Source organism: Dendropsophus ebraccatus, chromosome 3 (assembly GCF_027789765.1).
Source record: "Dendropsophus ebraccatus isolate aDenEbr1 chromosome 3, aDenEbr1.pat, whole genome shotgun sequence".
Classification (NCBI taxonomy): domain Eukaryota; kingdom Metazoa; phylum Chordata; class Amphibia; order Anura; family Hylidae; genus Dendropsophus; species Dendropsophus ebraccatus.
Genome location: NC_091456.1, coordinates 130721343 through 130745707, shown reverse-complemented (window position 1 = coordinate 130745707; position 24365 = coordinate 130721343). Strand labels below are relative to the sequence as shown.

The following is a 24365-nucleotide window of genomic DNA, read 5'->3' as shown; positions in this document are numbered from 1 at the left end:
CACTGTATGACGGTTTTCTTATTTTGTAGAACATTATTTAGTAGGGGTGCCCCGAGGTAATTTTTTTTTTTCAAGGGGTGCCCCGAGGTGGAAAAGGTTGGGAAGCACTGCTCTAGTACAATAGTCAGGGTAAATCTTATTGGCCAATAAGTTTTCTTTCTCCTCATTTGTTTACTGGCCAGATTGATGATATCCTGTGACGCTACAAGAAGGACTGTATATGTGAACTGTACGGAGAAATATCTTGATGACATTTCAGAAGGACGTCTGTAAATACCTATATTAAGTCTTTTTTAAAATACAATTTATAAAATTATCAATAAAGAAAAAGAACAAAAGTCGGTGAAAAGAAGAGAATGCTACATTGCGGTTTATAGGATATAGAAATCAAACTACCTTTACTTATAAGAGAAATTAGGATAAATGCATTGGTAAAGCATTATTTCATGAAACTGTTCTCTTTATAAAGCATTACATTCATACTCAAACCTTCCATTTGTAGTAATGACAGTTTAACAGACTTTTGCCATGCCTAAGGGTATGCTCACATCTCATTTGACATTACATTTGAGGTATACGTCAGTAAACTAGCAGAACGGTGTGCTGACGCAATAGGTCCGGTGCAGGCACACTGTGATATAAGTCAGCATGATGTTCTGCTGGTTTGCTGACTTTTACCAAAAAGTGTAGTGTCAAATTACTGGAGATATAAACTAGATCAAATGGAAGACAACAAAGCAGTGATTTTATTATACATCGCAGATCTGCAGTTTGTCAGATATATTCTCCTCTCCAGTTGAGTCCATGATTCCATAAGATGCTATTTTTAACCAGACCTAGGACCCAGTAATGCTACACTGTAGACCTTATTGTGCTGCTGTTGGTGCTCCTTGGTAATTGTCTGATCATAATTCATTAAAGGGAATCTGTCAGCTGCAATTCACGCTCCAAACTAATGACACTGCTGTTAGATAGTTGTTAGAACACTGAGACACATGGTACCTTTCATATATCAGTCTGTGCTTTCAGAATGTAAAAAAATGCTTTTACTCTCTGGTGCAGAGGGTCAAAGAGGCTTTCCCAAGCTTCTGAAAAGCTGCAAGATGGAATACCTTCTCTCTCCCCTCCCTGCCTAATTGACACCTGGAAGCTGAGTCCCAAGCAGAACCAGGTATTTGGGGGGGGGGGGGGGGGGGGGGAATAGGTGTTACAGCTTGCTGCAGTTCAGAAGTGCAGGAAAGCCTTTGCTTCTGTTCTATAATATAAAAATATCTCTCTACATTATGGAGGCTTAGATGGAGATATGAAAGGTACCATGTGTCTCTTTGTCTCCTGTTTCACAGTGTCAGCAGTTTGGAGCCCGAATTTCAGCTGACAGATTGATTAAAACCACAATGCTCTTTGTTTGTCTTACTCATGTTGTCATACCGTATTGTGGTAGCAGTTAAATCAATTGAGCTTAAACATGGCCATTGGCTGTCCAACACTATATATTCCCTGTATTAAAGGAAAACTTAAAGTAGGTTAGAAGAATAAGGGCCTGTGTAAAGAAAATAAGAAAGTTCATACGTTTTCTCTCCAAGCTCCCAATGTTCCCTCCGCTTTTCCACACTCCCCGCAGCTGCCGATGCAACTTCAGAGACGGTCTCTGAAATGACAGGCTGCTCAGCCAATCAGTGGCCGGGGCAGGACCGCCTTGTCTGTTCACTTCAAAGACCGTTGTAGAAGCTTCAGCAGCAACTACAGGAGGCATGGAGAAGCGAAGAGAACACCGGGAAGTATGGAGAGGTCCGTACAGCCCTTGCGGCACTATAATCCAGCTGTGTAATAGGCTCTGTAAATGAGCGCCGATTTAGCAGATTGGTGCTCCTTTACTATTGTGATCAGCCTTTCTAATACAGCCCTAACCCGCTGTTATGTTCCCATAGCGCATGCCATTTTCTTACCTTATCATTAGTGCCATTGTCATTAAATCTTCAGTTTAATTAATATGTAAATGTGGTGGTATCCTTGTGAGTATTTATTCGGCCGTTCATCCTGTGTTCTGGGCTCTATATAACAGCTGTTAATTTCCCATTAAAATGACCATAATTGAAAGATGAAGCCTATACATAAATACATGGGCCCTGCATGTAAGGCATAAATCATATTGTTGTTTGGCCTTATTCACACGTTCCGTAATCTACAGATCTGCATTTCTGTACTAGTTAGTGCACGATTTATTGGGCTATTCACATAATCAGTAGATTACAAGGATGCAAACCTATCCTGAGAAAAAAAGGGCATGTCGTTATGCGGGCCCAGATTTTTTTGTGGATCATAGAAATTAATGGGATCCTCTATTTTCTACGGAGTGTAACTTTTTTTTATTTTTGTATCTGTATTTCCGTATAAAAACTGAGGAAGAGTCATTAGTCATATGTTGAAAAGTTGTGTTTCTAAAAAAAAAAGATAGATACTGTATACGGAAATACGGATGCACTACAGATGTCCACTCCGTAATTTTTAGCGGATTGTACATGTGGATAGTGGGAGGAATCTATGGACATGGAAAAACGTGTGCATAAGGTCTTATACTGTGTTTTTCACTTCCAAATAAAAGTAATTGAACTGGAGTATTTCCGAATACATTTAATTTATTTATCAGGTATCATCTTGTATAGGTGCATTGGAAAAACAGAAGCATGGGTGCAGTGAACAATGCAGCCTAGACATAAATCTGTCAGTCACTGCTCCTTGAATGAAAAGAGCTTAAGAAGAAACAAGGTTTTATAGTAAATGACTTCAGAATATCTGAAGCTAGTTCAGTCTCCTAACATTTTCCCTCAGTAATGATAACACAGTGCAAGCTTTTCTCTTTTTAGTGCTTGTGGGTTTGAAAGCTATAACTCTTTCTTTATTTTCTTTTTTTAAAATTTTTTTACATCTCTCCCCCCCCTCACTGTACATGTAGCCTTTTTTTTTTAAACAGTTTCTTTTTGCTTCCCCCCCCCCCCTTCATTTTAATAGCTTAGTTGCATTGTGTTTGTACAGCAGGTGAATGGATGGTTGAAAGCCCCTTCAGATAATTGGTATAGTCTTATAAGTCTTCCACATTTGGACCAACAACCTCAATACAAAATATAATATTAACCAAACTTGCATACTTCCATTAGTACATGGCATGTTACTGTACATCACGTGCTAGATTTGTCTACTGACATCACCCTGATGGAGACCTTTTAAAGTAAACCAGCCCCTTTGAAAATGCAGTCCAGTCTGCATACATCTTTTTTTAGAGCAGATGTATACAGTTTTGTATAACGTGTAATGTAACATGTAATACATTGACCTAAATCTCTGCACCTCTGCAATCTCTGCCCAGTGGGTGGCCTTATTCACTAACTGTATGTATGTACTGTTATGTAAAATTATGCAGGAAATGATGTAATCTTTATGTATTTTGGGGTGCTAAATCCAAAAAATAACATCCGTTTCCTCCAGTCGCGTCCAGTTTTTCCAGCAAAACTCTGTTTACGCGTAAACTTTTGCAGTTCTAATGTAACACTATATATAATTATTTGAAAAAGCTGAGTGTGTAAAAAGATTAACTAAAAAATAATAACTAAATGGAAGCTGTCAAACATGACAGCTGCATCCGATTACCGGATTCAGCTTATCCCTGGTGTCTAGTGGCGGAGATCGCTCCTCCGGGACAACGTCCCGGAGGAGCGATCTCCGTTTCTGAAGCCGGCCGGGGACCGCTCCAAGATGGCGCCGTCCCTGGCTCGGCACTCGTTTACTTCCGGCTGCAGCAGCCGGAAGTAAACGAGTGCCTATCTCATGGATCTCTGCAGCATATCTATGCTGCAGAGATCTCTATGAGAGATCAAAGCACTTATACTAGAAGTCCCTTAGGGGGGCTTCTAGTATAAGTGTAAAAGTAAAAAAAAAAGTATTGTTATAAGTAAAAATCCCCCTCCCCTAATAAAAGTCAGAATCACCCCCCTTTTCCCAGGTTATAAATGTAAATAAATAAACAAATAAATAAACATGTTTGCTATTGCCGCGTGCGTAATCGCCTGAACTATTAATTAATCACATTCCTGATCTCGCACGGTAAACTGCGTCAGCGCAAAAAAATCCCAAAGTGCAAAATTGCGCATTTTTGGTCGCATCAAATCCAGAAAAAAATTTAATAAAAAGCGATCAAAAAGTTGTATATGCGCAATCAAGGTATCAATAGAAAGTAAACATCATGGCGCAAAAAATGACACCTCACACAGCCCCATAGACCAAAGGATAAAAGCGTTATAAGCATGGGAATAGAGCGATTTTAAGGGACGTATATTTGTAAACAATGGTTTGAATTTTTTTACAGGCCATCAGATACAATATAAGTCATACATGTTATATATTGTTTTAATCGTAACGACTTGAGGAACATGCATAACAAGTCAGTTTTACCCCAGGGCGAATGGCGTAAAAACACAGTGCCCCCAAATAAAAGAAATGCGTTTTTTTTTTTTTTTTTTCAATTACACCCCACTTTGAATTTTTTTTCTGGTTTCGCAGTGTACTTTATGCAAAAATTCAGCCTGTCATTGCAAAGTACAATTAGTGATGCAAAAAATAAGGGCTCATGTGGGTCTCTAGGTGGAAAAATGCAAGTGCTATGGCCTTTTAAACAAAAGGAGGAAAAACGAAAATTAGCCTGGTCCCGAAGGGGTTAAAATTAATGTATGTAAAAAAAATAAGTTTAAATCACTCCCCTTTGCCCATTTTACAAAAAATAAATAAATAAACATATTGCCGTGTGTGTAATAGTCTGAACAATAAAATTATCACATTCCTGATCTTGCATGGTAAATGGTGTAAGTGCAAAAACCCACCAAAGGGCTCAATTGCTGATTTTTGGTCACATCAAATGGAGAAAAATTGTAATAAAATGTGATCAATAAGTTACATATATGCAAGCAAAGTACTGATAGAAAAAACAGATCATGGCATAAAAATTTACACCTCACACAGCCACATACACCCAAAAATAAGGATAAATTATAAGGATGGGAATAGGGCAATTTGAAGAACCTTTTTTTTTAAGTTTTAATTTTTTTTAAAGGCCATCAAATAAAAACAAAAAAAGTTACACATCACTGTAATCTTACCGACTTGAGGAAAAGAGATAACATGTCAGTAATACCATAGGGCGAATGGTCTAAACCTCTTATGTACATGTGCAGTCTCTGTAAATCTTTGTCCTAGAAATAAACATGTAAAAAGTGCAGCTGCTATGTTCAGACACTAGGGGGTTATTTGTCAAACTGGTGTAAATATTTTACTACAGAGTTAGAACTGAGGCTTACCGACTCCACAGCCCTGTCAAACAGGCCATCAATCACGAGGAAGGGAGTGGGAAGGTACCCTATTTACGAGACACCCACTGAAGTCCATACATGGTTTTCCATCACACGTAACATAGGTATAATAGAGAAAGCATATACTCCATCACAAAGCCTCTCAATTTTTACCTGCAGTGGCGCTCAGTGTCGGCCGGAGAAAACATTATTTATAACTTGCAAAGAACTCTTATTATTCAGGAATTAGATGGGTAATTAAATCACAGAGAACCCTTTAGCATTGTATAGCTAAATCTTAGACTGCAGTAAAATGTGGAGATTTCGTGCTTTCACTGATTTTGATTTTTATATAGAGGATAAGCTGTGGAGTTTATCACCGCTGAAGTCCTGCATTGCCTACTGTATGTGTCAAGTCCCAATTATGAAAATCAGCGTGACTTACGGGATATGAAGCATAAAATTTAATTTTTAAGTGAAAGCCTGGAAATTTCATTGTGAGTGACTGGCTGTGCTTAGAAGTCATAGAATTAAGTATTGATTTCTCATTTTTAACTAATTTAGTCAATTTAAAAAGCAATAGTAGATTTATGGTCATTTAGGGACAAATTCAGATTTGTTCTTTAAAAATATAGAATTTTCTTTGCCTGCTTGTTCATCTTAACTGAATACAAAATATTTGTATTAATGTCGTATGGCTACCGCTATTATTTGTAGTGCACCTGACAGCATTTTTTTAATACTGGAGAGACTTGCCTCCAATTATTTTATAAGTAACAGTGGGTCTTTCACCACTTATCTACACCATGGAGTAAACATTATGGGTGTAAAGACCCTGTTACGTATGATGCACTCATCAACGCTGCACAGAGAGGCATTATCTGTTGGGTAATCATTGGTGTATTAACACAAGCCAAAGCTAAACAGAAAAAAAAAAAACCCTACATCCGTATTAACATTTGTTCACACTATAACGAGTCCATGTAAAAGGCTCTTGAGCTTTTTCTAAAAAAAAAAAAAAAGTACATCAAGTACAAGTTTCTAGTACGTATCCCCTGCATTTGATGCCTTTGAGGACAGGGGGTGGAGTCAATTACATAAAATGCCTGTCTTCTTATCTCAGTATATTCCTATGAGATGCAGCTTCAGCCTTAAAGGGTTCATCTTTTCCACAAAAAGGCCAGAATGGTGTCCAGTTGCATCTCATAAGACACGCTAGAGAATTTGCACATAGACTGTTGAAGCGTTGAAACTTTGGCTACCCAGGAATTGTGGGAATTGTAGTTTTGCAACAGCTGGAGGGCCATAGCTTCCCCTTCCCTGCCCTAAACCAATACTGTGTGTGGGAGATTTATTAATGGGTGTAAAATATGCACCAGTGTAAACTGCCCACAGCCACCAATTACAGCATAAGATGTGGGGGTGATAGAAAAACTTTTAGACCTGTACCTTGCAAAATCTGTTAAAGTAAAAGTGGTGCACAGACCTCCAAATTTGATACATTTAAAGGAGAAGTCCAGCAAACATTTTTATTAAACTATTGTTTTGCCCCCCAAAAGTTATACAAATCCCCAATATACACTTTTTACAGGAAATGCATATAAAGGACACTGGAGGGACACTGAACATCCCCCTGCCATCATTCTCTGCAGCAGCCACAGCCGCACAACTCTGGGAGTCGGGTCGTGACATCACCATTTTATCCAGGAAGTAAAGCCTTGATGCAGTAGTAAGTGCAGGGAAAAAACACGTTATAAACATTTCCCGTAATAAGTGTATATTGATCATTTGTATAACTTTTGGGGGGCAATACAATACTTGAATAAAATTTTTTGCCAGACTTCTCCTTTAAAGTCAATATGTCATCTTCAATTAATGCTCCAAACTGCTGGCACTGTTGAATGGCTGTTAGGTCCTGGAGACACCATAATTTTTTCCCCCACACTTTGTCTATATTGCATTACAAAATCTGACTAGTAATTAGACTTTCCTGACTCTCGAGGTTAGTGCTAAATCCCGTTCTTGTGGAACTTTACATGTGGTACTTTTTCTTGCATATTATACCACTTTCCTGGCGCAGGCGGTATTATTTATGCTCCCTTTGTAACTTATGTAAGAAAAATGTAGAACTTTTTATTTATACATTGATTAAGTGTTATAAAAGAGAAGCCAGGGAGCAAGTGTAGAAGTCCCTCTGCTATGCCAGTCCAGGCTGATGAATACCAAATCCACTTAGAGTTCCAGCACAGTCAGGTGTCTGGAGATCAGTATTGCTGTGTCTTTATTAGATCTGCCATTTTGCCGTGATTGTCTTTATCAAGCGCCAGTGATTAAGTGTTGTTATATAAAACAGATTGAGAATTGTTACTGTTTTTTACTAGTGTGAGGACAGCTACAGAAAGAGAATTTTTAAGGGGGGATGAAAACATATAACTGATAATGTAAATAGTCAGGATTAAGCTAAAACTAGTGATTTCTAGTTGAGTAGAATGGTATATAGAGTGTAGTGGTAATTTGCATGAAGAAATGAGTCTCCGAGAAGTCCAATAATTGCATCATAAAACTACTGATCGCTGGTTGAGGCATAAGTGTCTCTGTCAGGCGTATATTTGTAGCTGACCTTTATCAGGAAAAAAAAATACGTTCACAGTGAGTATGAAGAAGACACAAAGGAAAATTGTACTGTAAGGTGAATATCTATCTAACATGTCTACAGGGCCAGTGTTCCTGGCAGTCCTAGGCTTTTACTAGACAGCTCCCACTATTGGACTGTGCCAATAGCAACATAAATTGGAATTTCTCCATTCTCTCAGTATTTTCTTTATAAATAAGACGCTATAATTTCTTTTCCATTAAATTATCCATGTGCCTGAAATCTTATGCCAAACTGGTTGGGTTGCTCTCTGGACTCATTCACATAGTACAGTATTTATATCCATTACTTGGAGTTGATTGTAAAGGAAGGCATAGTATAATGGTATAAAGGTATAAAGGCATAGTATAATGGTATAAAGGTATAGGTTTTCTCAGTCTTATGAAGATCTTGGTGATATCTGGGCCTGGCGACTGTTTTTCATTTATTTAGAAATCTATTCACTAAGCCCAATAAGATATTAAAGGGGTAGTGCGGCGCTCAGCAATTATTCACAGAATAACACACATTACAAAGTTATACAACTTTGTAATGTATGTTATGTCTGTCAATCGCCCCCTTCCTTTGTCCCCCCACCCCCGCACGTGTACCCAAAAGTGTGGTGCACTATACATACCTGATCTGTGTCGACTGACCCCGTCCGCCATCTTTTTCAAAGACTTCATCTTCGGGAGGCTGGCCGACCCGCTCCTGCCGGCCCCCCTCTGCAGCGTCATCAGCTGCTCAGCCGCGATTGGCTGAGCATAACTGTGCTCAGCCAATCGCGGCTGAGCAGCTGATGACGCTGCAGAGGGGGGACGGCTGCAGCGAGTCGGCCGGCCTCCCGAAGATTGCATCGACAGAAAACGGGGGTCGACACCGGGTCAGGTATGTATATCGCACCACACTTCCGGGTACACGTGCGGGGGTTGGGGGACAGGGGAAGGGGGGCGATTCACAGACATAACATACATTACAAAGTTGTATAACTTTGTAATGTGTGTTCTGTGAATAATTGCTGAGCGCTGCACTACCCCTTTAAAGCACAAAAGGAGCCAAGTATGAGAATGGTGCAACCATAGTAAGGGAGTAGGTAGTCACTAATGTCAAAAGTGCCTCCCTTGTGCCACCTCACTAGAAAGGCCTATGTGAAGTGCTGGCATAATGAAGTTACTGAAGAAATATTATAAGTGCTAAGATAAAATGTTTCTGTCTTGAAGCCAGCAACTGGCAATGTGTCCAGCCTCTCTAGCTGTGTCTAGTGGCATGTGGCAGTAGAATTTAGTATTACAAATCGCCCATCCATGTAATACATTAGTGCCCTAAATTCATCTGTGTACTCATTGCTCCCACTTATGGAGAGTGGTCCCCAGGATGTCACTATGAAATCGTAGAGAATTAGGGTTGTTGTGATGACACTGCCCTTTTTATTAGTAAGGAATGATGGAGCAATGGATTCTCTCTATAAACCACCTGGTTTAACTCTGAATTATGTATTTCTACGTGTGTGTGTGTGTGTGTGTATATATATATATACACAGGGCCGCTTCTGCCATGAGGCGGAATGAGTATTCCGCCTCAGGCGGCACATTCTGGGGTCCCTTTAGGGGCGGCAACTTCTGCCCTGTCATCTGACTCCCGCCGCCCGCTCAGGTGTCCCCCTTTCCGCATCCCTAGAAGCTGCAGCTCTGAAGCTTCTAGGGATGCACTGCCGTCAGACTCGTGGCCCAGGAGAGGACGCCCCCACTCACACTATAATCCTCTCCCCTGTACGGCATCCGCTGGGTGACAGGCCCCTCCCCCAGGCCAGGTCACAATGCTGTACAACAGAGAGCGTGTATGGCGCTGTGACCTGGCCTGGGGAAGGGGCCTGTGTGGCGTCTTCTCCTGTCACCGAGGGAAAGGAGAAGCGGTGGATGGTGAGGAGGGGAGCAGGTGGGGGCCCTCAGGTTTTGCCGGGACTGTCCTGATTCTGACGAGACAGCCCCGGCAAAACCATGTCCCGGGAAGCTCCGCCCCCTGCCGCGGGAAGCCCCGCCCCCTGCCGAGCGCGAGTGATGTCACCCATGTAGAGCGGGAGAGGAGTCCCTGGAAGACTAGAGGGTCCAGACTGGTGAGGTGAGTATGGCTTTTTTTGTTTTAAATACAGATGAAGGGGCTAGTGGTATGATGATCAAGGCACAGGAGGAGGATGAAGGGAGAAGTAGTATGATGATGAAAGGGCAGAAGGATGAGAGGGGTAGTAGTATGATGATGAAAGGGCGGAAGGATGAGAGGGGTAGTAGTATGATGATGGAGGGACAGGAGGATGAGAGGGGTAGTAGTATGATGATGGAAGGGCAGGAGGATGAGAGGGGTTATACTATGATGATGAAAGGGCAGAAGGATGAGAGGGGTAGTATTATGATGATGGAGGGACAGGAGGATGAGAGGGGTTATACTATGATGATGGAAGGGCAGGAGGATGAGGGGGGTTATACTATGATGATGGAAGGGTAGGAGGATGAGAGGGGTAGTACTATGATGATGGAAGGGCAGGAGGATGAGGGGGGTTATACTATGATGATGGAAGGGCAGGAGGATGAGGGGGGTTATACTATGATGATGAAAGGGCAGAAGGATGAGAGGGGTAGTATTATGATGATGGAGGGACAGGAGGATGAGAGGGGTTATACTATGATGATGGAAGGGCAGGAGGATGAGGGGGGTTATACTATGATGATGGAAGGGTAGGAGGATGAGAGGGGTAGTACTATGATGATGGAAGGGCAGGAGGATGAGGGGGGTTATACTATGATGATGGAAGGGCAGGAGGATGAGGGGGGTTATACTATGATGATGGAAGGGCAGGAGGATGAGAGGGGTAGTACTATGATGATGGAAGGGCAGGAGGATGATAAAGTGGGTCGTAGTATGATGATGGAGGGTCTGGAGGATAAAGGTGGGGGTAGTAGTATGATGATAGGGCAGGAGGATGAAGGGGGGAGTAGTATGATGGTGGAGGGGGAAGGAGGATGAAGGGGGGAGTAGTATGATGATATGGGTAAGGTGGTCTCTGAGGCTAACAGTATTATTGAGTGTCTGAAGCTGGCAGTATTAGGCCGTCTGAGGCCTATACTATTTGGGGGTCTCTAACACTTGGCTCCCCATATGTCACCACCATTAAGACTGGCACTTATACATGCTCCTCTGCAGCCGCCGCTCTCCGCTCAAAGAAGTATCATGTTACTTCTTCGAGCGGAGAGCGGCGGCTGCGGAGGAGCGCACGCTCTCCCATAGATGGGCTATGGGACAGTGAGACAGGCGGGATCCCGCGGCGGAGAGTTCCACTGCGGAATTCCACCTGTTTTACTCAGTGTGAACATACCCTTAGTGTATGCACTTCTGTTATATAGTTCTGTATGCACTGTTGGTATGTAGTTATATATGCAATGTTCACTGCTGGTATATAGTTGTGTTTGCGGGGGAAGGGGCGCAGTTTCAATTTTCGCCTCAGGCAGCATAGAACCTAGAATCGGCCCTGGACCCACACAAACTCTGAGAGCATACGTAAACTCCATACCAATGTTGTTACATTTAAAGTCATGCCTGAAGTGCTGCAAGACAACAGTATGCGATGACTAGTGTTGAGTGGACGTAAGAATACTGTCCGGGTTCGGCAAATTCTCTGAAACCAAATGTTCAGCATTTCATTTCTGGTGGCCAAAGAAGTTGGATGCCACCCTAAAGCTGCCAGGAAAACATAGATACAGCCGTTGCCTTGTCCAGATGTTGGGAATCAAATGCTGAATGTTTGGGTTCTGAGTAGTTGCCAAGCCTGGGCAGTTTCCTCAAGTCCACTCAACACTAGTGACATGGCCTTCCGATCACATGACAGGGAAAAGCCATTTTATCCCTGAGCTTTTTACAGGGCTATCCAGGCTTAGAAAAACATGGTTGCTTTATTTCAAAAACAGCAGTCCTGTTGTGCTCTGTTTGGGTGTAGTTTTGCAGCTCAGTGCTATTGAAATGAATGCAGATGAATTGCAATACCCCACACAATCTGAGGACTGGGGTGGTGCTGTTCTTGCAAAAAGTTATTCTTTTTATAGTCTTGGAGATCCCCTGTAATTATTGGATGAGCAGTAAATCTTGGGATTTCATGTCAGTGACATAGTTCTAGAGGTTTGTCCCACTTTATAAATGATGGGCAGCAGGTTTTGGCTGACCTGATTCTATTTTCTTGCCCATTGTGGCTTTGTGTTCATTCTCATCTTTACCGTGTTATGATTATTTTTATACAGTAACAATAGAAAACAAATCCCAAACAATAAAATCTAATAGAACATGAGAATCGTTGACCTCAAGTACTTCTCTCTGCAGAAAGCCTCATTAGCCTGCTCGCTGAAAACTTGTCTTCTACCATCTTAAACCACTGCCCCCTTCATCTCTCTCATGTATGATGCGTTAAAAAGCGCACACAAATAATTGGAGGAACAGACACAAATGCGAGACGTGATATAAAGTCTGGAGAGGAGACATTTCAGTAGGAAGTTACAACCGCCTAGAGAACTGAACCTGCATAGAGATGCATAGCCTCTGTGCAAGGTAAGGACGTTGGGTGGGGACACAAGAACAATAGGAGAATATATAGTAAGCGAGACAGCCAGCCTGGATAAAACATAAATGTGTCGAGGGATGAGAGATGGTGTTCCACTGCAAGGGCAAATAAGAGGATTCGTCGCAGCTAGGCCAACTGTGCTTGATTTAACTATAGATTGTTATGGCAAAAAAGTTCTCATCTTCTATCTGCTGAAGTATTTCATTCAAAGGATCCCATCCTGCATAGAGATAATCACAAGTGCAAATGCAGAGATGATTTGTACTAAGTATGTTTAGGCTGGCTTACATGAGATGCACTGTATTTCATAGCATGAGGACAAAATGTTGCCGAATAAAGAGAGACCAATTGTTTGTTTGTTGTTGCAAAAGCACAGCGAGTTCCCTTAAATTCTTTTTATGTGACATTTACTGTGAGAATGGATCAAAACAAGGCTTGTAAGCCAGCTCGTGTACACTTAGTGGTGCCGGATTCACAAATTAGTCAACAGTGGAGACAGGCAAGGAAGGCTCAGCCACTTGTACAGCTCGTCAGACTCTTGGACCGTAAACCGATATACAGGACTGTGATGGCAGCTTTTTGTCCAACATTTGGCCTTGCTGTTTTATAAGACCTTTTATAGGGCACTAAAATGGGTACAGTTCTACTGGGATGCAATGATTTCCGGCACATCTAGTACACGGAAAGTATATTCCTTTGCTTTTATAAGAAACTTGTAAAATTGATTTCTGGTAGAGGCACCGGGGTCATTTTGACTTTTTAAAATAAGAGAACGGTAAAAAGTCTTGTTCTGTGCCGGCCAACTACTGAAGTGCTAAAAAGTCATTACTTTATTGGTTGGCAGCTTATGAAAGGTATGAGGACTGCAGAATTGTAAAGGTAACCATAATGCTTTCAGCCTGGGCCTAGTACAGCATTTTTTAAGAAATTCTTTCATTGCTTTTGTACCTTGTGGCTTTCATAAATGCATCTACAGTGCTCGTAGTTGCAGCCATTTAGTTTTATTGGATTTACACAGTGCACATTTAGAATAGAGTCTTCATACTAAAGGTGCTATTACATGTAGTGTTTTTGTCGTGTATTCCAAGATGCATAAGAGACACTCTAAAATACATGTGACAAACACATGCGACGACACAATTATCAATGAAAAGTTATCAGGTTTATTTAGAGCGTACCGGTAAACTTCATCTCCCACCTGCTCTTTAGATTAGGAAGGAGAAGTAGCAGACTTCATTGAGCTATTTAGTTTTATTCAAAAAAATAAAATAAGAGAAGACTGAACTTACAAGTACACCTTAATGATAATTGCACAAAAGTCCATGTGGATCATTGACCATTGGGTTCCTAATACCCATTGATTCATTCATTGCTCCTATTTAGACCACTGTAATAAACGTGGGGACCTGGTGTGCTACTCAACTGGTTTGGCTTTGGGACATACCTGGAAGCAGAGTCCAAGTGCCCTTTAGGTCTACACTCTTTATCCCGCTCGAGGATGTAAAAGCTGGGCTTCTGCGGCTATAGAATACCAGGTCGCTGCTCAAGTGTGGTGCCGGCGTAAGCAGCAACTGGTCCCCAAGGACCAGACAGCGTGTGTGTGAGGCACAGACTGAGTAATCGTAGGCAGCAGGAGAGTCAGCACAGTATCAGGGATGAGACAGGATCTTAGACAGGTAAAGAGTTGGGGCAGGCGGCTTCGACGGCACATCAGACAATCCAAGTTGGCAACAGGAGAGGCACACAGTATGGATAGGGTTCAGCTAGGAAGTGTAATCCGAGGAACAGGCATAAGTCAGGATGCGTTGGAATTCAGCAGAAATAGCAGGCATGCACCATCGCCAAGGAATGCAACAATGAATGCCCAGACAAGGGGGAGCTGGTGGAGAGACTTTATATAGATGCAGGTAAAGTTTGATTGGCACCAGCAACTGGCCACAGGCTGGCCCTCTAAATCCAGAGCAGGTGGCTGTGCACGCACCCTTGTGGTCAAAGGTGATGTTAGTAGATGCCGGCAGAGATGAGCAAGCCCAGGGAGAGTTTGGATTACAGCAGAGGAGCAAACAGGACAGTGGTTGCATGCAAGTGCAGTACCTGGACTGCGCCACGGCCAGTGAATATCGCCCGGTGGTGTTACATCCACTTTTGGTAGCTGCTTACCACAGCATTCTGAGAGCACTCCTTGGGACTACAGGTGTTCTTTATGCTATAAAATATTCTACTTTCTACAGGTGGCTATGCACTTCAGATAGCGTTCAGCTGTATGCTTGTTTGACTGACAGCTATTCTCATACACGGGCAAATCTTTTCTAGCATGAATGAATTCTCAATGGGGATAGGCCTTTTCAGACAGCCCAGGCTGGCTTACATTGATTTTGAGGCCTACATACCTGAGTAGTCGACATACAATCCCATTTGTTGCCTGATCACTGGCTCTTTTGCACTGGTCCTTTATCGGGAACAAATGTTCATTTTCCGGATAACAGCCCGATAAAGGCTCTTGGGCTATTCTCAGACACCTCATTTGAAAATAAGTGTGTCAGGCATGTTAAAATCCAACTTAAACAATCCTTTTCCCCAACATCTAGAGTGATTTGGAACCCTCCTATACAAATTAGATGGTAAGCTACTTGCAAAGAAACAGTCCTCTGAGATACCTACAACTGGAAAACCTATTTGCCTATAATTCTTTTCACTTAGATAAAATCTGGCTAATTGATTCCCCCAGTGGGCAGGGAATCACAGTCCGATTGATGAAACTTTGATTCTTCTCTCTTATTCTCCTTATTCTTCTTGCCCCCAATCTTTTTAACTATGTTGTGACTTTATTAAAGAGAGTGAAAATTAACTGGAGTACAGATACTAATAGGAAAGGAATTTAATATAGGAAAGATTTCTTTATATCTTTGCCCAGAAATGTAAAGGTGGTTTAACATAGTTTTTAAGTGGGGAAATAACTGCATTAATAGAAATAAGAAACACAGTTCCTTGGTTGAACTAAAGCAAGAAAACTCATATTCTCTATTTCGCCTTACTATAAATTAAAGATGTAATTGATTGAAACTAAAGATAATTGAATAAACTAATGCCCTATGAGGATAAAAGCATCAATTTAGGGTTATGGTACTTGTTGGATTCTTGGAGGTTAGAAGAGCACCGTGTAATAGCAGGAATTGAGAGACCTTGACACTGGGGACGTCGTGCTTGGCATACATTCTTCTCATAAACATAATGAAGTTAAGGTTGTTAATGTGAGAGAGCGTTAGTGGGACCATAAATCAAGGCAAGTCCATAATTAATTTATTTCAATGAGTTAAAGATGGTAGCGTGCCTATTAAGCCGCAGGATGGCTCCATTACTTTTCAATTTTAGAGGAACATTAATGACTGGTCTTGATTTTCTATAGACATGTTAAGTGCCTCTGTGTTTACAGTGAATTCTATACGACCCTATAGAAATTCAGGCATGTGTGTCATAGGTCTTTGTAAAACGTTTCAGACCCTTGATGTAAAATGTTATTGTAAACTAGATTCATCCCCTTGAGGCTGATTTTTAATCCAAGACTACAATGCTACTTTGGCTGCAATACAGAATGAACAGCATAAGACCACAGTGTCACCCTTCTGCATCGCAGCTAATAAAAATGAATGTGGGGGACGTTGCGACCCTACTGTCACCAGAAATCCAGCAGGTTTGGGTGTCTGGCAGTTGCTGGGTTGTAGTCTTGGCAACTTGTGTGTCATTATGCAACTGCATTAGCTTTTATTTGACCATAGATAGACCATAATGAAATAATGTCTCCAAAAGCTTTTATCATTTTCTTTGACACTGTATAAAAAAGCAAACCTATAATAAAAGGTATTCCAGGAAGTAATTTCCCTGCTTAATTTTTTAGGAAGGTAAAAAAAAACAATACTCACCCGCCTCACTCCCTGTGTTGCTACCGATATCAAAGAGCCTGGTCCCACTGCAGAGTACTTCCTGGTTTGGGATCAGCTATGCCAATCAGTGGCCGCAACAGTGTCCTGCCTTTTATTGCAAATCTTTGTGCCAAAACTCACCTTAAAAAATGCTATGCTGTAGGACCTGGCTCCATAAGAATAGTGGTAGTTGGAGAGTGCGTAAGGTGAGTATTTTCCTGTCTATGTACCTGAGCAATAGAAAAGTGAAGAAATCAGGCCATTCCTTTTAGAGGCTGAGTATATATTTCGGGAGTCTACCCTCCTTCGTCTTACATAATGTTACTCCAAACTGATTTGACAGACTTGTGAATTGTTCTCTTGAGTCTGTGTATCTTCTGTGATTGTTGGGGCAGGTACACTTTCAGTGGTATGGGTGTGTATGCAGGTCCTGCACCTGTTTGGTAGGCAGGGGTAGAGGTACCAGGTGCCATTTTATGTTGGGGCCTTCATAGCAGTGCTGACAATGATTTGTTGTAGGTTAGCTGGTTCCCGGAAAGAAAGAAGGGGGACTAGGAATATTTCTTTAAATCTGTTCTTATGTAGCATACAGTAGATTGGAGTTCCTTAGGAATAGTTCATAGGATCTCCAGCTGTGGACTGTAGGTGACAACTAGGGACACTCTGGTTATATCATGAGCCTCCTTGTATGTGAGTAGAATATCACTGTTGATGGCTGCTGTTTGGCTGATTTGTTTGTCTGTCCGTCATGTTTCATTTGTAGCCCAATTGAAGGAATTCAGCCCTAAGATTCAAGAGGTAGTGGTTCAGGGCTGCTTTCTCTGAGCAGATACGATTATACCGTATAACTTGGCTGTATATAATAGTTTGTTTTGTATGTATGTGGTGGAAGTTGTCACTTCTCACGTAAGCAGTTTGGTCTGTCAGTTTGCGGTATATTGATGTAAGTATCCCATGGTCTTTAATGTGTATGTGGTGTCCAAACAATGGATTTCACTATGGGACGATAACAGCAGACCGCTGCTATCTTCTATGCCCCCCCCCCCCCCCCCCCCCCCCCCCCCCCCCCCCCCCCCCCCACGCTCTTAAACGCTCGCTGTCGGCACATGTAATAGTGCCGGTATCGAGCAGGAAATGCGGAGCAAATGAGTGCTGATCTGACAGGTCGGCGCTCGCTTGCTTCTTTGGATCGGCCTTAAAAGAGTATTGCCTGGATGAGTTACAGTTTTTCGTCTTTACTTGCAATTGTTAAGAGGGGCCTTCTCATTTATTCAGAGCTCTTGAAATAGTGAGGAGTGAAGAACCTACCACTGATCACTGATTTCTCTGGTAGGCCTCTGAAAGTACAGCAAAAGCTGTGGCTGACTATTTATTTCCTCAATGATTGGTGCTTTTGGATGAATGGCCATCCACCGAAGCAGGTAGTAGGGTAATAATGGCAGGAGACTCATCTCTGTGCTTGTAGAACATTTGGAAATGGAGCTGTCATTTTCAGACTTCCGATGTAATCCGTAAATACATGAAACAAAGAAAAATAAGTTGATGAAAAAACTAAATATAAAGCAAATTATATCTGTTAAAAAAAACTTGTAATGCACAGAACGCTCTCATTACTTCTATGCTATCTAACCAGGTTTCATGATATCTCAGTGATGTCAGTGTCTGTGAAGGGAACATGTAATGCATATGTCAGTCTTTCCCTTGTAACGCTATACACAGATCATTTACTTATGCATTATATATGTTTCTCCTTGTCTGCAGAGTCTGATCTATAGAAGATGTCTCTAATCAGACTACAGAGGCTTTTTTTTGTCTTGAAAGCTCTTGTATTCCCCTGGGCCCAGCTACCGGCAGAAAGTAGTGTTCTGTTTTGTATTTTTCTCTTCTGTCTGTATCCTTGCAGTTCAATAAATGGCGTAGAGCATCTTCCGTCTGGTACAGTGCATGGGAGGATGAAAGATTGTGGCTGCCGTGTTTTATGTCCTCACCACTAAAGTCAGATGTGCCTTCTATACACAGTGACACTGTGTCCTTTCTGTCAGTGGATTTAGTTTAGCAAAAAAAAAAAAAAGTTAAAAGTAATCAGAGACAAAATCTAATATAAACCTTTTAGCTGAACCCAATACATAGTACAGTCCCATACTAATATATATTGTACCAAAGTACATGTTCTCAGGACCTTTAGCTATCTTTCTTCCCATTCACTTTAATGCACTGTGTAAAAATGCATGCATGGGTGTGTATATAGTGCCTTACTAACGTCTGCCTCTCTTAGGCTTTTAACGGTTTTGTTACTTTTCAACCTTGTAATAAATAGCTTTTGTACCATTTAAAATCCCAACCTACCAGTTTAAAGGGGTTATCCAGTGCTACAAAAACATGGCCACTTTCCCCCTACTGTTGTTTCCAGTTTGGGTGGGGTTTTGAAACTCAGTTCCATTGAAGTAAATGGAGCTTAATTGCAAACTGCACCTGAACCTGAACAGTAGGGGGAAAAGTGGCCATGTTTTTGTAGCGCTGGATAACCCCTTTAAGGCTATGTTTCTACTACGGGATCATATCAGGGAATGGTGACCAACTTGTGATATTGACGACCACAAATAATGGTCATGATCATTATTTGCTGCCATCAATGTTACGAAACAGCTGCCTGCGTTTTCAGCAGCAGAAAGAAATTGATTTAAAGGAAATAGGAAATTTAAAGGAAGATGTTATACTTCCTCTGGATCCACTATTTGCTTTGATACACGCCAGAGGCAGAAAAGACAGGATGGTGACAATATGTAACCCCTGGCAAAATTTTGAAATAATCACAATCAGAGCATTTTACATTGTAGCAAATACACAATGTTTTATCCAGAGTTGCTTTCCAGCCCATTCTGCAAAATTAGTATAAGGACACACGAATTACACCTAGCAAGTATAGTACTTGAGTCTTGTTCATCAAAAATGGGCTAATTGATTAATTTCACTGGGTGTCGGGTGTTTGCCTTGGCAATTTTACCACCTAATGTGAGCTGTATCAATCATTTCACAACGGGCAGGAGACCAACGCTGGACGTACACTTTAATAGCTGGACATTCTTTGCAAAACCTTCCTTAAACAAATGAAAATGTCAAGATTGAAAATTTAAAGCAATATTCATTAGAATAGATTTTAAAAAAATCAAATCGGCAAAACCAGGAGTCGTTGTTTGTAACAGAACTGTAGGAGTTTTCTTAATTAAAGGGGATTTGCCTATAAAAAAGCCACATCCGCTCCAGTTAAACTGGAGAACACCCAAGCCCTGTTGTCGTGGTTTGTGGGGGTCCCAGTGGCCTGACGATTACCGGTCAGACCTTTTTCACCTATCTTGTGGATAAGTGATACCTTTTGAGAAAACTCTGTTAAAGGGGTTATCCAGTGGTACCAAAACATGGCCACTTTCCCCCTACTGTTGTCTCCAGCTTGGGTGGGGTTTTGAAACTCAGTTCCATTGAAGTAAATGGAGCTTAATTGCAAACCGCACCTGAACTGAAGACAACAGTAGGGGGAAAAGTGGCCATGTTTTTGTAGTGTTGGATAACCCCTTTAAGGAGAGTATATTTTATTCATTCTTCATTATCAGAATACCAGGTTTGATCTTTGGCATTTTTAGGTTTATCAATAGGAAACAGAAAAACAAGTTATAATACTGTCGCTTCACACAAAAGGCTATCAATTACAGAGAAAGGCTAGTAGTCTCCAAAACTACAGAAAAGATGAACGAAGGATGAGCAAGAAGTCCTCCGGTGTTCCAGTAGTATCAGATGAAGGATGGCTCTTGCCAACTTAGTGTCAGCTAGGGTAATGAAAAGATAATTACAGGAGTTTATAGCTGTTTTGTAACGTAGTCCTGGAGACAAATATCTGCCTATTTGTCTTAGACATCACTGTGTCTTATTTGTGCTTTTTTTTTTTTAGAAGCATTGCTAACCCCGGCCTTATAACTCAATAGTAACTTAAATGAGTAGGTGTTGATCGATAAGGGTTGCTCAAACAAAAGGTTACAGAAGGGCAGTAAGCATTTATTATGGCATTGTATGTAGTAATAGTGGTAAAAATTTTAAGTTAAATATAATAGGTTTTTTTTTTATAACATTTTTAAACTATTCACCATGTGAATGAGAAATGTAACGCTTAATTTTTTTCTATGGTGGTGCCCCAGTAAAGTTAAACACCTACTGTCAGGTTTACAGACAGGTTAGAGCTGATTGCTAACCGCTGGGAATTCCAGTAGGAGGGGGGTTATTATTAACTTCTTAGGCTAGGTTCACACTGCGTTTTCAGCATCCGTTTAACGCATCCGTTTTTTGCAAAAAAACGCATGAAAAACGGATTGCAAAAAACGGATTCATTTGTGTGCATCCGTTTTTCCATTGACTTCCATTATAAAAAAAAAACGGATCCGTTTTTTTTGGCGGACCAAAACGGACCAAAAAACATTGCTGACCCTATTTTTCTGGACGTTAAAAAAAAACGGATCCGTTAAACGGATGCTGAAAACGCAGTGTGAACCTAGCCTTAGTAAGAAGTTTACACAGACAGTTTATTGAAGCCAAAGCCATATTCTGTCATAGTCATACTATAAACAAACCCATTCCTGGCTTTAATTCTGTCAGATAAATCTGTCTGTGTAAATGCACCGTCATGTGTAAATCATGGCAGTAATCTATACCTGCTCTTGAGCAGGTGTAGATTTCTGCGCCTGCTGGATTGACCTGGCAGGGTGTTTGGGGGTGTGGCCTAATCAATACCGGCGTATGAGCGGGTCACAATAAATGTCCCCCTATGTGTATATATGTGTGTACAGTGTATGTACTGCATCTGTAGCACAACTGTGTCTAGATTATCTTGATCCCCATAGGTCAGCACACTTGTTCACTTGGGGTTTTGATCTCAGTCCACGTCTCAATGTAGAAATACACTAGTAATCCATTGCACTTATTTGGAATAGTCTCAGAACTGGACTTCCTCTATTTGATCTGTATATTACTACTCTAAGACAGCTTGTAGTCATATCTAGTGCTGTCTATGACTCACAAATAAGTAGAGCCTCCTACTTACAGCCGATAAATCATTTTAACAAAAATATAACTCCTGAGGGGCTCATATAACCTAAGATGTGAAATGTTTTCATTTAGTCTTTCCACCCAAAGAATATGACCATGTACTGCACTGTGCTGCACATTAAAAGCAAAGCATGAGGACTGCTGCTAGAGAGATGTGTACCCCTCGGGGTTCTTGGATTACAGGTTAAAAAGCTAGATTCTAGACAACCTCAATAACTGTGATATATATATATATATATATATATATATATATATCTATCTATCACAGTCGTACCTCTGTGCTCAACCCTTGGAACCATTGTTCAAAATGTTCAGTTTAGTCAGTACAGTACAATATTATAGATTTTAAACAAAAGGCACACGCCTAACACCCTGTTCTTTACAGTGTAGGAGGGTGGCAACAGAGAACAAGAAGCCACCCAGTACAAACCATACAGTAGAAGGTGTGGACTGGAGGAGAATTCTCAAGCATACAAAAGGCCACACAAAGCAACTTGGCCACACAGTGACACTGACAGCACCAGTACTGTGTCAGCGTCATAGTGTGCCATCTGAGGTTTCTCTAGATAAATGATCCACTTTTCCTTTGCACTAGTTAAACTGCTAAGGGGCTGATTGTATGCTGTTTTATATCGCTGTTTTCTTTTCCTTAAATAAAATAAGAGCTTTAGCAATTAGTTTGTAATTGACATAGTAATAGCTGAAGAATAATAGAAGATTGTGCACCCAGAGACCTAATGTTTGATCTCTCTTCATGGATTAATTAGTGAAAATCTCATTCACATCTAGCTGATTTATTTTGGATGTGCAAATTGAATGGCTATCTTTATAAGTGTTGATGTTTCTTGTTCTCCTTTTATGTTTGCAAACCAGGACTAAGGCAAGTTTAAGTCATTGTCTCTAAGATTCTACAAATGTTTTCAAATCTTTAATTTCTAATACAATGTACTTGCTTATGTGCTAAAGTACAATGTAAAAACAAACAAACAAAAACCCTTTATATTTATAGAAACCAAGTATACGGCTTGGTAATTCGTCATTTAGTTAAAGAAAATGTAGCCACACCAACCATATTCAATATTCCATTTTTTTATTGGTCCAGTGACATACAGGGAAAGACTGCCACTTCATCCCTTATGCTCTCTTTATGTCACTTGACCAGAAAAGCTGAAAGGAGTTGTCCAGCGAAAAAAAGTTATATGGATTTGCAGTTTACTTCCATTAAAAAATTTCAAGTCTTCCCATACTTTTAGCTGTTATATGTCAAGCAGGAAATGTTTTATTTTCAGCCTGACACAGTGCTCTCTGCTGACATCTCTGGCTGAGACCGGAACTGTCCAGAGCAGGACAGTTTTTCTTTGGGATTCATTAGAAAACTGAGACAGAGTTCCTGTCTCAGCCAGAGATGTCAGCAGAGAGCACTGTGTCAGACTGAAAATATACAAACATTTCCTGTGGGACATACAGCAGCTAAAAAGTAAGCTAATAAGATTTGAGATTTTGTAAAAGAAGTAAATTACAAATCTATTTAACTTTCTGATATCAGTTGATTTGAAAGAAAAGGGTTTTCTTTCTTGAATTGGTGCTGCGGCTACCCTTGAATTTTTTCTATATTATTTATATATTATAATATTAGGAATGAGGATTATACCATAATTGGTACAAGGCCATCCATTGTTATTTCGTAGTTCTCGCCGTCCTGCATGCTTTCCGATACATCTGTGTAATGTTATGGGATGCATTTCCATTGCAGAGACACGTGAACTGTAAAGTAGGATTATCAACCAGGAGTGTTGCTAGAAACACTCCCACAGCTGAAAATTGGCCAGTGTAACAGTGACAGCGGTCAGCCGAGGACTGATCAGATCTTTAGAGCAGGCTAAAAATGTATTGTTGTGGGGCACACATCTTCCTGTGTAAACAGGGTTGTGGCTGATAACTATATGTATGTATCAGTGCTGTCAGTTTCCAGATCACAAGCAGCAGTGTCTACTTACATCCACGCTGCTTGTGATCCAGCATCCGGGTCTCCAGTCCTCTGTCCACTGCTGTGTCCTCCAGAATAATTTTACTATAACAGTCCTTCCACCCACCATTACTGCTCACCGAGACGCTCTCCAGTGGCACTGGCAGCAGACCCCTACGTTGCAGTGCTTTGTCAATAGTTTGTATCTTATACACCACTTGCAATCCTCCATGCCCCTCTCTGTATGGTCTTCCACCTGGTCACTGAAGCTTTGCTCAGAAAGTAAACCCAAGGCACCTCATCTTCCTGATAGTGTTTAGTCCTATCTTCATAAAAGATACATATGGCAGCACCCATAATACATTGTGAGCAGAAATATGCCTTATTTTTTGTTCATGGATTCTGTATAAAATCCTTCACATGCCTAATGTAAAAAATAAGGGACAGATGTACAGTAATAGGCTGTAATCCATTTTGGGCAAGGACTCTACATGATCATATTCCTTTTGACTGATAGATATTTAGCAGAAAAAGTATATGTGTTTGAAGTCTATTTATGCCACATCAGGATGACGTTTTTCCGGTCTGTTCTTTGATGCCTTGGTCACTTAGTACTGCTATACATCAGATCGATAAGATTTGCTGCTGTGCCAAGTCAATTCATGCATTTTTCTTTATTTTTTCCTCTGTTAGCGCATTGAAAAGTGTGCCTGGTGCTTAACTGAGGTACTTACTGCATGAGATAGAGGACGGTGTGCACTGCCATACTTATTAGCTAATTGCACGCCCCCTAACCACATTTTTTCTTTGCATTGACTCC

At 41.0% G+C, this 24365-nt stretch overlaps 1 protein-coding gene across 5 annotated transcripts in view; it reads left to right on the top strand.

Annotated features, from left to right (window-relative positions):
• COMMD10 (COMM domain containing 10) overlaps positions 1 to 24365 on the top strand; it is a 269009-nt gene that overhangs the window by 57724 nt on the left and 186920 nt on the right. Inside the window, exon 6 of one of the 5 annotated variants that reach the window (XM_069962684.1) lies at positions 5693 to 5756. The exons of the other annotated variants lie outside the window; for them this stretch is intronic. Within the exon in view, the coding sequence (XP_069818785.1) occupies positions 5693 to 5722 (30 nt within the window). The 3' untranslated portion in view covers positions 5723 to 5756. Of the gene's footprint in view, positions 1 to 5692; positions 5757 to 24365 lie in introns of those variants that run through there. 5 annotated transcript variants of the gene reach the window in all.